At 31.5% G+C, this 14,744-nt stretch overlaps 1 protein-coding gene across 1 annotated transcript in view; it reads right to left on the bottom strand.

Annotated features, from left to right (window-relative positions):
* LOC115890402 (transient receptor potential cation channel trpm-like) overlaps positions 1-14,744 on the bottom strand; it is a 134,586-nt gene that overhangs the window by 93,647 nt on the left and 26,195 nt on the right. Inside the window, exons 3-4 of the mRNA XM_030910630.1 lie at positions 3,912-4,048; positions 1,432-1,588 (exon numbers count right to left, since the gene is read on the bottom strand). Coding sequence (XP_030766490.1) covers positions 1,432-1,588; positions 3,912-4,048 — 294 coding nt within the window. The remainder of the gene's footprint in view (positions 1-1,431; positions 1,589-3,911; positions 4,049-14,744) is intronic.

Raw genomic sequence — 14,744 nt, 5'->3', positions numbered from 1 at the left:
AAATGAAATTAAGATGCACCAGTGTAATGCAGCATCTCTTCCGGATAAAAAGCATTCGTGGGCGGAGGGAAGACATCACTACTACTATTATTATTTTGCAAAAGCCTCGACCTCTTTCTGTAAAATGTAGATGAATGTCTAAATGCCTTTTTAGTGTTTTTTTAGGCATAATAAAAAAAAAATTAAGTTTGTTTACAAAAACTTTTTATTAGGTTATGTTCATGATGTTTATTAGGCCGCAAATGCTACTTAATGGGTTGTAGTTACGGACGTAAATAGAGATACGTAAATTAGGTTAAAAATATGAACATAAAATAAAACAAAAGATAATTGGACGTTACTTTAGGGATTATCAGTGAGACGTATCCTATTCGGACAACGGGTAGACGTCGGGCTAGTTCAAGTATAGGTACGTCGTGCAAGCCAACGTTGGAACGACGTTGGGAAATTAATAAAAATGGTACGTTGTTATTTAGTACGTCGACAGATCGTTGGATTTACCGACTCAGATCCAACGACGTCACTTTCAATAGGAAAGCGACGTCAGCAGTCGTATCACCAGCACCCGACCTAAATTTGCACAAAGTTTGACGTCGCTTCAGGTCAGATTTAGTTTGAAGTCAGATAGATGCTACTTGGGATTATAAATGAATCGTGAGATTCGATTCATCGCTTACAATACGGTTCATTCAAGTGAATCGTGGCCAGCACGGAACCATAAACATAAAATTTAAACCATCGAGCCTTAAAAAAATCGTAGGAATTGAATCGAATCACAATGCGACTCGTTCATTTCTACGCCTTGTTCATTCAAAGAATCGTGAGAGTTGATTCCGAGGTTGATTCATTACATTACGGTTAAATAAAATAAAAATTAAATAAAAATAAAAAAGTAAAAAATAAACACAAGTACAACTCGCATATGCCAGCATAGATAATAATAAAAAAAAAACAGGAATAAAGAAACCTTCGAGATCCAAATTAGATATTTCCTACTTTATATTCCAAACGTTTTAAAGATTTCGAGCATAATTTTCCAGACTATGATACGCAGTTACTTTATTTAAAGTATTATTTCTAATTAAACGAAACAATAATGTACCCTTTTAAATTTCATATAATACGGGAGCTCATATTTCTGAATATATGTATATATTTGTCATTTAAATTTATGTTTGACCAAGTAAGTTAAACAGTTCCATTAGAACTTCATGAATAAATTTACAGTGGTAGGAAGTCGCTAAAAATAACACGATCCAATGTTAATTAACTTATTTTGTATTAATTGGCCTCATTTAATTTGTTAAGGCTTAAAATATTTAGTGGAAATACTTCTGACATTTTCAATCCTTAAGAATCGATTGTAGCGTTAAAAAATAAATATAATGTTAATGTTGGCAAGCACCTCTCTTATTGGTTCGGATTCCTTACTTGCACATAAAAGCTATCAAATCCGCCGCCCGACCTGAACCATCGCACACTACCACAGGCACTGGCGGATCGTCGGTCACGTACTCTAGTACTGCCCTAATAGTATTAGTACCGCCCTCAATTACTAAACACACAATTGGGATTGGGCTTTGAGTAACTGAAACAAAAATAATTATAGTTCGTTAAAGACATCTGACCATTTTCTCGAGTAGAAACTTAACAAGAAGCTGCAGTAAATTCAACGCCAAGATGCATCAAAGCAAAGAAATTCATAAGGCCATGAGCGTCAACGGTAATATATTGTCAAGTTGTATGTGGCGCCATCTGTCGGAGAAGTGAGTAACTAAAACGTGTATTGCTGGTTGTCTACATTGCCGAGAAATCTGAGATATTTTTGTCGGGGCGCCATCTCTTAATCAAGTCGATAAGTAAGCGACTCAAGCAATAGATTTTACTGGTAGATGGCAGAAAGTTACCGATGATTTTAGAACTTTCCGGAATATCCACAGCTATATAAAAGGCGCGCGATCGGCAGTTTTGACAGTTTGAAGTTTGATAATACCATTGCCTGGAAACTTATATGGTGAAATTTTGATAAAATAATTTAGTACACACTAAAAACACGGTATGTCGCTGGTGGTAGGAAAAATAATTTTTAGAGGTTACTAGTTTATTTGGTTGTCTGTGATATGCATATACAGGGTGTTTCCTAATTAATCTAAAAAATAAAAAATCGTTAGAAAATGAATTAAGGCGGGCTCTTAATAAGTATATTTATTTTTTTCTCGACAACCGTTTGATGAACAAGAAAAACTCAAAAGATCAATTTTGTTGAAAAAGGATGGCCAGTCAAGAAAAAAATATATTTTCTTTAAAAAAGCAGTGATGTACCATTTATGTTAAGCAAAAAAATCGATTTTTTTTAATTTTTAACACCCTGTAGATCAGAAAGGAAGTACTTTAGACCCAATAGTTATATAAAAATTTGTTTTTAGAACACATGAGGAATCACACCATAATTTTTTTAGACTAATTCGAAAACACGAAAACACCCTGTATATTGTCAACTTGACAATGACTGCTGATAAATCAAAAAATACCTTTTCAGTGAAAAAAGCCTGATTTTCGCAGGAAAAATTTTGATTTTTATTGAATTTGAGCCTGCGTTTGCAAATATTCGTTTGTTTATAATTTTCTATCTATCTAAACTTTAAATATCATAGTCAGAAATAGTTTTATTATTTATTAACTGTAAAAATGGTGTTTTCTTGTTGTGTTGTATCTTGCAAAGAAACTAACAAAACTGCAAAAATGTACGTGTTTCCAAAAGACGATAAGGTATGTATCTTAAATAAAAGAAAAATATATGGTATGTATTCGTTGTTTGATTTTTTTTTCGTTCGCTTTAAAATCTATAAATCTCGGTCTATTCATTAGACAGCCAGTCGACTTACGATCATTTACATGAAACTCTGTAAAATAAATAAAAAAATAAATTGTAAAATATATATATTCTTATGTTTTATTAAAGTTACTCTGATGTACTATTATATCAGTGTAACTTTAAAAATAAATCCTTTGAATTCAAATATAAACACGGAGGGGCGCTTTGATCCAAAATTTTACTATTAAGTTTCATATCTATTCTTAATAGTAGATTATTTTCTTTTATCTATGGATAATACCGCGTTTTAAATTGTGAATTAATTGGCGTAGGTGCCAGAAAAGTTAGAGTAATAGTAGTTGCATAAATTGTGTATTATAATTAGTATAAATTGTGTGTATAAAGTGAGATAATAAATCGTTATGTATTTTATCGTGAGTTTAAATTAGTGGACCCACGGAACCCGTAACGATATGTATATAGTCTATAGTAGAAGGAAAAAATAAAAATACCCAAATTCCGTTATTAATTAAACAAAAAATAATGATTATTAAAAGTGTTTATCCCGTCCGTCGACACGAAGTTGCACATATGAGTTTTGATTGCTGTGAGTTAACTTTTTTCAGTTATTCCCTGTTTTTTTTATTTTTACTGCTTTGAATGTTGAATTCAATACTTCACTACAGAGAGAAATGAGATCCCGCCAGAGACATAACGTGTAATAAAGTTGTTGAATAGGTGCTTCTATAGACACTTACTCAAATAACTGCCTGAAAGACAGATGTGCGCATAGAAAAGCAATGTGGAGGCCAAGACAAATTAAAAAAAGTGTAGAACGTCCACAAAAACGTTGGATGGACGACATCGGGGAAGTGGCAACTAATGGTGGTTAAATACAGCATAAAATAGTGAGAAATAAAAAGGATAGGAGAGATCTATATCTAGGAATGGGTAGATTGTAGTTGTATAAGTTTGTTTTTGTATACGTTTGGTGTATCTTGACGTTGAATAAACTGTATCTGTTATCGTGATTGTCGTTCAGATATCTCCTTAAGATAATCATTCTTCTATGTTGCATTGATAACAAGATACTTACAAGGATATAAACGTTGCTTCGATATGTGTTTTTCTAACCTTCTCCTAAGAATTATTTCGGCTCCATATTTTCCAACGGTTCCGTTATCTACCAGTAAGAAATAAGCGTGTCTGTTATTTAAAGCTGCATTTTTAGACCTAAAACAATAAAAATAATTACTAAAAACCATCCATAATTACCTTCCAAATCCTTCAGAAGTAAAAACTCATTGATTAATAAAAAAGTGCTGTAAGTTAATGTCTCCTTTTTGCTGCTATATTATGAAAAATAATAATAAAAAGATTAAGGAAAAAAATACGATTATTTTTTTTTTTTTTTTTTTTTTTTTTTTTTTTTTTTTTTTTTTTTTAAAATTTTTTAAAATTGCCTTATATCCAGGTGGGTGACAGTAAACCGGATAATTGGAAACAGTTCTGGCGATGTCCTACCCAGGCAGAAAGCGTGGCCTTCTAGACTGTCCTAGACAAAAATCTGAAATATTCTCATATGATTTCTGGCAATTTCAGTTACGGAACATTTTTGTGCACGTCGGCGTCCTCTCCTTTGTCTGTGCGTCAGCCATGTGTCAACTCACGAGGCCTCTGGCAAGGTCAGGCGCCATTTTAATTTTTGCCGTCTAGATTTGATTGGAAGTTTTTACTCCAGAATTTCAGTCTGAAATCTCAAAGAATAGATTTTACACTTTTGCCTTTTTTGGACAAGAGCACGATACAGATGCGAGTTTCGAACCGGTCACCCGTCCATTCACTAATATCGCCTTACGTTGCTTAACTTCGGTGTTCTAATGGGAACCGGTGTTTCGACGTGGCTGGGCCGTTGCCTTTGATAAAATACAGCCACAAACAAAAAGTTAAAAATTATTACACTTATTTGATCACAGATATGCTATGGTTCGCCAAGTTGAGTATTAAAATTCTGTCAAACAGAATTTATTAGTCCACTCCACTGTTTCTTACCTTATTAAGATAAACTACAATAGACAGTTTCTCTGACCCCCTTCCCCTCGCTAGAGGTTTTTCATTTATGATGAACTCACAGTGGCTTAGTGAACGTTTAGTGAATGGTAAAACTTTTATATTGCAGCGCCAAGCCCATTTCTGGCCTAGAAACATACTTAAAATTTCGACATTAATACTTACTTTGATTGAGATACTGCTATTCTAGAATCATATGTCATTCTGGTCCGCTAGGTTCAGTATGATTAGGTAGATTTAAAGATAATTTATGTTTATGTAAACTATTTATTAAAATTGTTATGTTGATCATTAATTTATAGAATAATAGTTCAGAAGCTTTGTAAGATGTAGAAAATTTAAGAGGGGGCAATCTTACAGATTTATTGTGTGTTTTCCTTTCTTGTGTTATAACGAGTTATAACTTTTCATATAGTCTCAGGGCTTTCATAAAAGCCAGTAACTGAGACGGCTTCACAGAGGCCAGCTCTCCATCAGCCGTACCAAAGTTTATTGCACGAACGATTGTTGTCTCAGCGCACTGTTAAAATTGGTAGTGTAAAAACTAAGGTGTTAGTGTTGCACCATTTTCCCCACAGAATCTGCATTCGCCGTTGTTTCTCAGCTTCAATCTACTGAGGTGTTCGTTGAGGAGACAGTGTCCTCTTAGAGACCCCGTGACAACTCGAAGATTGTTCTTATTAAATCTTTGTTTTTTTTCTCAGTCGTAATTTCTAAGAAACTTTTTCGAGTGTCTTGGATGAGTCTCTTGGATGTTGGAGGATTGCCATTTTGGGTTACTTCAGAAGTTTTACACGATTAATAAAGTAAAATATTCCACACTAGATATTTTGACGACTAATTTAATATTATAGTTTAAATATCACATTTAATACAAAATGGCATTATTGACAAAATACACAATTTAAACTAGAATATTAAATTACTCGCCAAAATAATGATAATATAATGCCGCAACCGCACATGCGGCATTTGGCGATCTCCGATCGGGGCTTCGCCGATTTCCTATGTGTATAGATGGGGAAGTCGGAGTTCGGCGACTTGATCGGCGACGAGAACGAGCGCTCGTCTCTATATTGTTGCTATCAGAGCCCGCATGTGTGGATGGGAAGGCGAAGTCCGATTACGAGCGCTCGGAGTTCGCTAAATGCCGCATGTGCGGTTGCGGCATAAGATTTTTCTTCATCAATCGAATAATAATAAAAATTTTCTCAACTATTACTCTAAAAATTAATGATTACATAATAATTTTAATAAATAGTTTACTTACATCAATATTAGCTTCAATGGAGAATTTCTTTATAGGATTACTAAATCAAAATTGGTATTTCTCATGCAAATAAATTTCCCTATATCAACTGACAGAATTCCGGAAATAATTATGCAAATTACAGCAATAACAAGAGGCGAAATTCTATTTCTAAAATTTATTATAGGAGAATTTAGCAATTTGCATTGTTAAATAAGCACTCTACTTGCTAATGTAAAGTCAGGTATAAAATACAAGCCTAATGTGATATACATATTTCTTGAAAGGCAGCTATAGTTTTTTGCATCATGCGAAGCACTGATAATTAGAGAATTAAAGAATAAGATGGGACAAGTAAAAATAGAGTCTGATTTAATTCAAATGAATAATTTTTGTTTGAACGTCACACAACACAGGGTTGTTCACCACATACGACACGGAGTATTGTAGCTAAACGATTAGATTTTTACAAATTGTAAATTTTGGGTTTGTTGAAGGACTATTAGAGTTACAATTTGAAAATATTTTTACAAGATACAGAGTGTCCCAAATAAGTTCAAAATATTATAGTTCTATTTTTTAAATGGAACACCCTATATATTATTATATTTTTAGATTCTACGATTAAAATAAAGGTAAATTTGATTAAGGTATATCACACTTAAACCTTACCGTTTTTGAAATATTTTAATTTTATGAAATTGCAGTAAAATTTTAAGGCTTCATTTCTCCAAGGGTGTTGAAGTTTTTTTAATTAATACTAAATAATTACTACTAATAATAATAATTAATTAATACTAAATAATTACTGAAATTTATTTATTGGTCAGATTTTGTGTTGCAATAATAAACAAAATACTACCTTATACAGGAGTGTCTAAAAATTTATATTAAATAATTACTAGCTTTAAACGGCAATAACTTGTTTAATTTAAATGGAACATCCTGTATATTTTAAAAAGAATCAGATGCACAATTTAATTGTCTATCAAATTGTATTATACCATTTTTTACTTATCTCTTCAAGTTTTTTGTAGAAGTAGCATTTTCTTATAATTTAGACCTCATTTATCAATATAAGGTACCCATGGAATATTGACATTTTAGATGATTTTTAAAAAATGTAACAAATTTTCAAAAAGTAGCAGATACTAATATGGTCGATATAATTCGCTTATTTCATTAAAAAATAAGAAAAACTGTTTAAAAATTTGTTAAATAGCACCAATTAATATGATCCCAGTATTTAAACTACATTAATTGATTGTTTACGTTGATTAACAATAATTGCTCCAAGTACTAAAACCTGAATTTTGTATGTGTATTAGCCAGTGTGGTAAAAAACACAGGGTAACACCCACAAATTTTATTTTATTTTTTGACAGAAAGCTTATTTAGAACAACAGAGACGTTCATTTACATAACTTATTATTGTATTGATTTTTGAGTCAAATCCACATTTATTTAGAATAATTTAGTGATTAAAACAATTAAGTATGTAATTAACTAATTGTTAGGCGGAAATCATAGGCGGAGTATATTAATAATTAGTAATAATTAGTATACTCTTTTACAAAAGATTTAAATAATTTTCTTTTTGTAAACAAATGGGCTTACAATATTATTATTTTACCACCTGTATAGTAGGTCTAAATAATAACAAAATGCATTTTCTACGAAAACTTGAAGACATAGGTAAAAAATGGTATAATACAATTTGATAGACAATTAAATTGTGCATCTGATTCATATAAAATATACAAGGTGTTCCATTTTAAATTAAAGAAGTTATTGCCGCTTCATAGTAATTATTTAATATAATTTTTGAACACTCTGGATAAGGTAGTACAATTTTTATTATTGCAACATAATATCTGATTAATAAATAATCTTCAGTAAATATTTAGTATTTTAAAACCTTTAATACCCCTTGATAAAGCCTTAAATTTTTTACTGCACTTTCAAAAATTGAAAATATTTAAGAACAACAAGGTTTAAGTACGATAAACTGTAATCAAATTACAACTTTAGTGGTAGAATCTAAAATAGAATAATATACAGGGTGTTCCATTTAAAAAAACACAACTATAATATTTTTTACTATTGGGACACTGTATCTTGACTAAAATTATTTTTAAATTGTAGCTCTGCGCAGTCTTCAACGAACTAAAACTTACAATTGTAAAAATCTAATCGTTGTAATACTAATATTGTGTATCATATGTGGTGAACAACCCTGTAAGGTCATTTAAAGCCAAGGCATATAAGTAAAGCACTTTAAAGTACAAAAATATAACATTAAACTGATGTTAAATGTCAAATTCAACAATTGTTACTCGATATACAGGGTAGTCGAACTGTATTCGGGAAATACTTCGGCAGCATATTCTGTATATACAGGGTTGGTCGAACTGTATTCCGGAAACTTCGGCAGCATATTCTGCAGATAAAAATAAGTAAAAAATTTCGTATAAATGTATGTCCTAAAATACTTACTTTCGGAGATACAGGGTGTAAAAGTTTCATTTTTATTTCGGGTTTTCTAAATAATTTCTGAAGTAACGTCAATATTTGGATGAAAATTGGTGTCTAAAAGTGTTGTGACACGAGAAATTTGATTTTGATGTCAAAATGATTCCTATTTGTAGGGGCGCCACCTACATGCGTTTTGACTTTTTAAAGAGTAATAACTTTTTGTCCGTACCTGTATAAAACTACTGACTAAAAAAATATATACATTTCCATGACTTTTTACGTAAAAATGTCTCTTGGTAAAATCGCTACAGTAACCGCTCTCAAGATATTTAAAATGGAAATAGTCAATACATGTCATTATTGACAAAAATAAGCACACGTTGAATAGAGTTATTTGACTGAAATAATAAATTTCTATTTTTCTAAATTAATTTGAAAAAACAGTAAAATGATGAAAAAACAGTTTCTGTTGAACTTTTGGCACAAGATTTAAAATTTAAAATTTCAGTCTAATAACTATTTAGTCAATATGTTTAATTTGCCAATGACAGGTATTGATAATTTCAATTCAAATATCTCGAGAACCATTACTCGTAGCGATTTTTAACAAGAGACCTTTTATGTAAGAAAAAAGTTGTTAATGTATATTTTTACTTAGCTAGTTTTATAGTTATGAACAAAAGTTATTACTCTTCAAACTCGGTTAAGCATATGTAGGTGGCGCCCTCTACAAGTAGGAGGTCATATTGACATGAAAATCAAATTTTCATCTAAATATTGACGTTATTTCTTAAGTTATTTGGAAAAATCGAAATAAAAATGAAATTTCTACACCCTGTATCTCAAACTAGGGCATTTTGGGACATACGTTACTCTGAACTTTACAATTTAGTCTGCAGAATATGCTACCGAAAATTTCTAAGTTTTAGACAACCCTGTATATAAAAATAAGTAAAAAGTTCGTATAAATTTATGTTCTAAAATGCTTCGTTTAGTAAATACAGTATGTCAAAATTTCATTTTCATTTGGATATTTTCAAAATAATTTCTGAACTAATGTCGATATTTGGATGAAAATTGGTGTCTGGAGTGTTCTTTGACATGGGAAAAATTAATTTCTATGTCATATCACTGCTACTTGTACGGGGCGCCACCTAAGCATTTTTTAACTGGTGTGAAGAATAATAACTTTTCGTCCCTACCTGTATAAAACTACTGATTTAAAAAATATACATTTTCGCCTTGTACGCAAAAAAGGCCAGTCGTAGAATTTTGTTGATCGGTAAATGTGTCATTGTCGTAATTAAAGAACTTTAGTAGCGCTGGGGACAGTTGCAATGATGCTAAAAAAATATAGCGCATTAAGGTGAGTTTATAAGCATCCGTCGTGCGTCGTCCATTGTTACGCTACTCAATCATGTTAAGGTATTAAATGTCATTTTGAAATAAATCAATAGAATTGCTTAAAACAACGACGGATTGTAAACCAACTTTTATTCTTCTCAAGCTTTTGGAGTCAACCATAATTAAAAATATCTTAGTAAGCTATTGGCTTAGTCAACTAAATTAAAAATTCTGTTTAGTAAAGGTCATAGGGTAATTATTGTAACTCATAAATTAGTTCAAAAGAATATCTTTTAAAAGAGATTAACTGGAATTTGAATCCAAATTAAGAATATAATGCCGCTCACTATGACCAAAAGATGTTTTTTATTATATTTAAAGATTACTTTCATTGAAAACATTAATTCAATTATGGAAAAATATGTCAATAATATAAACAACATATTTAAAAATAACCTGAGATTTTTATTCTGATATTTTTGCAAAATTTTCGTGCAATAGTAGCGCAAATTGTGTTTTTTGCGCGTCGAAAACATAAATTAGGATTAGTTGACGTATTCAGTTATTTTTAGCACTTCCTGTTTCACCGGAAATGACTACAACTTTTGATTTTTAAATGGCACCTTCGGTATATTTCTACTTTATTCGATAGGAAATGACACTTCGAATAGAATGACATATTATATGTCAACTTTTGACATTTTCACATATGGTTTATTTGAAATTGTAACATGCCGTTCATAACGAAATACCATATGTGTTGTACCAAATTATTCGTAAAAAAATACTTTTTCCAAATATGCTAATGAGCCACCTTTGTTCTAGTTTAAAAAATTGAGGTATGATTAAAAATACGATTTGGGCATCTTTTAACCGGCTAGGACAACACACGAAAAACATTAGATGATCAGATATATTTTTCCAAGGCTCCTTCAATAAAAATTAGTGTTTTTTAACACATGGCACCATGGCACTCTAGATTGAAATTTAAAATACAACTTTTTTATTAAGTTAAAATGTCAAAGTTGACATATGATAGTCATTCTACCCAGAGTGTCTTTTCTATCGAATAAAGTAGAAATGTACCGAGGGGTGCCATTTAAAAAATCAATAGCTGTAGTCATTTACGGTGATTCAGGAAGTGACCAAAGACAATTGAATACGACAGTCAATCCTAATTTATGTCATATACTAACATACTAAATGCCGCTTTTTATCTGAAAAATTAAAAAGTTATAGGGGTTGAGCGACTTTTGATACGCACCGGTATAGTGTGTCCAATTTAAAAAAATAATGTATATCAATAACTTTCATATTTGACAGCGTATATCATTTTCCATAATAGATAGGAATTATTGACTTAAAGAATATTCTTTTTCCAAAAACAAAAAGTTACAGTCAGTTAAAAGAAGTACAAAATGAAATAAAGGCACTGTAACGTCTCTAAATAGAGTTTGAGTTCAACCGTTATTGTTTGCCACCAGCTCTCATAAATTCTATGTAATCGAATCAGTTCAAGTTCACTGGCTGACTTTAATAACAAACAATAAAAGAAAAATACGAGGAATCAGCTCTATATATTTAGAAAAACGATAAATTGCCAAAGACCTTATGAATTCAATTTATTAAAGATCGGAATCTTTATAAGCACGCGAGAGCTTATCTATTTTTCTTTCGGAAAATATATCGAATGTGGTTTCGTGAAACTATAAAAATATATAAATCTTGGAAGAACAGTTTTCTCATATTTACATAAATCATAGAAACTTTTGGATTTTTTAGCAATTCGATTAGGTCAAGGGATTAATACAGGAATTTATATACAGATTGATTTATTGACATCTAGAGGAATGTGTTATTTATTTTTTTTTGCATTAATACAAAAAATGTTACCATGTCCATTAAAAAAAAATCATCCCGATCCACTAACACTTTTTTGAGCCATCCTGTAGAAGTTAAAATATTTTCTTGAAATACATGCTAGGACATACTTTAGATTGCATAGTGCAGATGCCCGAAGGACTGTTGCAGGGACCCTATAAACCTATACCCTGCAACTTTTTGATAGGCCCCCTTATAATATCATGCACAGAATAAAAATAACTTTAATTTGACATATAAATGATCAAAAAATTTTATGAACGTAATGTCATCTCCAAAATCAGTTATTATTATTATTAATTAAACATAGTCCCCCCTATTAATAAATATACATAAAAATTAGGTTTTGACTCGGGTGTTAGTTAAAAATATGATGAGCCTAATAATCTTGCAGCCGGATTTTAGACTATTACAGTGATATCCGGCTATAAATTAGTTTATATTATGAATGAAGGTCAAATGCATTTAAAAGAATTAAGTTGGCCTCTGTATCTCACAAATTTTCAGCTAATTAGAAAATCTAAAAATACTAAGATAGCCCTAATGAAGTGGCTATGAAAATGTGCAATTAGTTTTTTGATTTTCTAAAAAGTAACGACAGGAAAAAATAAAGTTGATTTTCATATAAAACTTTTTTGATGGCATCTTGGTGAACATCCCAAAGCGCAACTTCGCCCCAATTTAACCATATTCGTATCTGTTACGGTTACCGAGATAATTCTCGTAGGTACCTAGAATTTGTAGCACCCTGTATAAACAAAATTTTATTTGAATAGACGATGTTCCCTAAATATAATACTTTATTTAAGGTCTGCACTACAAATTCGTCGGGCAAAATTTAAGGACCTTAAGGATATACTAGATGCCAATAATGGACAAGGTAATATGCTACAAATGCCTGTTTGTTTAAAAAATCAATTACTGTGCAATTCAAAATGCCACAAAAAATAATTTGGTAAAACAAATAGATTAGTTACCCTTTTTTTAGTTACTATCTTTTAATGAAAAAAATGTACCTTTAATTTAAATCATATTTACCGTTAACAACTGTGTTCTTTTTTGTAAAAATATTAAAAATGTAGAAATTTAGTTTATATCGAGATTTATATGTGACTTTGATCTCATTTACATATAGTGGCTTCATGGAAAATGTTTTTACTTTGCTTTACCATTTTACCTTGAAATTTATTTTCTAATGTAACAAAAAAAAATAAAACAGAAATTTAAAATCTCCTATTTTCAATACTTACTTGTCATATTTTATTATTTAAATTACAAAATAGAGACTTGTGATCCTCTGGATATTTTTTTTATAAAGTCCTGATATTTCCTGATACAAAACAGGTCATTCTAGTCTGTCTAAAAAAGTATCAGGCCATATTAGTAAATAACAATTTGCAAAATTCCTAACAACGGTAGGAATCGGTTCCCATTAGAACACCGAAGTTAAGCGACGTAAGGCGATACTAGTGGATGGACGGGTGACCGGTTCGAAACTTTGTATCGTGCTGTTGTCCAAAAAGGCAAAGGTGTAAAATCTATTCACACACACTGTTCATTCACGCCGGTTCGAGGCCGGATGAGATCGGATATCTCGTGAGTAAGAGTCGATTTAGACACTTGCTAAGTCGGTAGGCCATTGACCATGATATGGCCGAGGACCGCAGTTCCGGATTCGCGCGTAAACAAAGTAGGCCCGTCCAGATTAGCCCTGGCAGCAAAAAGGAGACGTTAACTGAAATCTTTACTTTACTTTACTTTAGTATGCCCTAGGTCAAACTAAAATGGCCTGAAATCGGAAATTTCCTATAACATATACATACACTATCGGACAAAAGTAGAGCAACACTTCAATAAATATTTGCAAATCGCGATTTTTTAATTATACATGCATGATAATGTATACAAATACAATAAATTTAAAAACTACGAAGTAGGCTATGAGTATCGATGAAAACAAGAATTTTTACTAACAAAACAAATGAATTTATTTTGACATTTAGTTTTAAATGCTCAATAGTAACGCGTCAAAAGTAGAGCAACATTCAAATAATTCATTCCAAAGAAGGGTTTTAGCAAAAGTAAAGCCCAAAATAATTCTGCGAGGTTTATTTTATGTTTTTTTTTAACATTTCTATGCTGGATTAGTCATGCCAAGAGGAATTCCAATTTCAAAGGACTTGAAGCAAAGAGTTGTGAATGCATTCATGGAAGGTAACAAACAAGCCAATATTTCAAGACAGTTTGTGTTACCCCGGTACAGTGTATCTAAAATAATTTCATCGTATAATAACAGGGGACACTTAGAAAAATTGCCAAAATCGGGAAGGCCAAAACAACAATGACCGACAGACGCATCAAAAGAATTGCTCAAAATGATCCTTGGAAGTCCGCACCTAGAATTATTGCCGAAATTCCAGAAATTACGGCTGGTATACGAACAGTACAAAGAAGATTAGTAGATGCAAAGTTATTTAGTAGACGTCCAGCCAAAAAGCCGTTAGTTTCGGAAAGAAATAGAGCAGCAAGGTTGGCATTCGCACGTCGGCATTTAAACTGGACCGTCAATGACTGGAAAAAAGTTCTGTTCAGTGATGAAACGCACTACAAAATATTCAATTTTGATGGAATGAGACGTGTGAGGCGACCAATCAATACAAGGTTTAATCCTAAATACGTAACATCTACAATTAAACACGGTAAAGGCAGTGTATTTTTATGGGGTTGTTTCTCATGGAATGGGATAGACCCTATACACTTTATTAATGACACGATGGAGCGATACGTTTATAGGGATATCAACCAGAATATTTAGCTTCCTTATGCAGAATGGGAAATGCCACTGCGTTTTATTTTCCAACAGGACAACGATCCAAAACACTCTTCACAAGTTGTTCAACAGTGGTTTAG

Source organism: Sitophilus oryzae, unplaced genomic scaffold (assembly GCF_002938485.1).
Source record: "Sitophilus oryzae breed Bouriz unplaced genomic scaffold, Soryzae_2.0 scaffold_864_pilon_pilon, whole genome shotgun sequence".
NCBI lineage: Eukaryota > Metazoa > Arthropoda > Insecta > Coleoptera > Curculionidae > Sitophilus > Sitophilus oryzae.
Note: the sequence above shows the minus strand (reverse complement) of the source record. Positions and strands in the feature narration are given on the sequence as shown.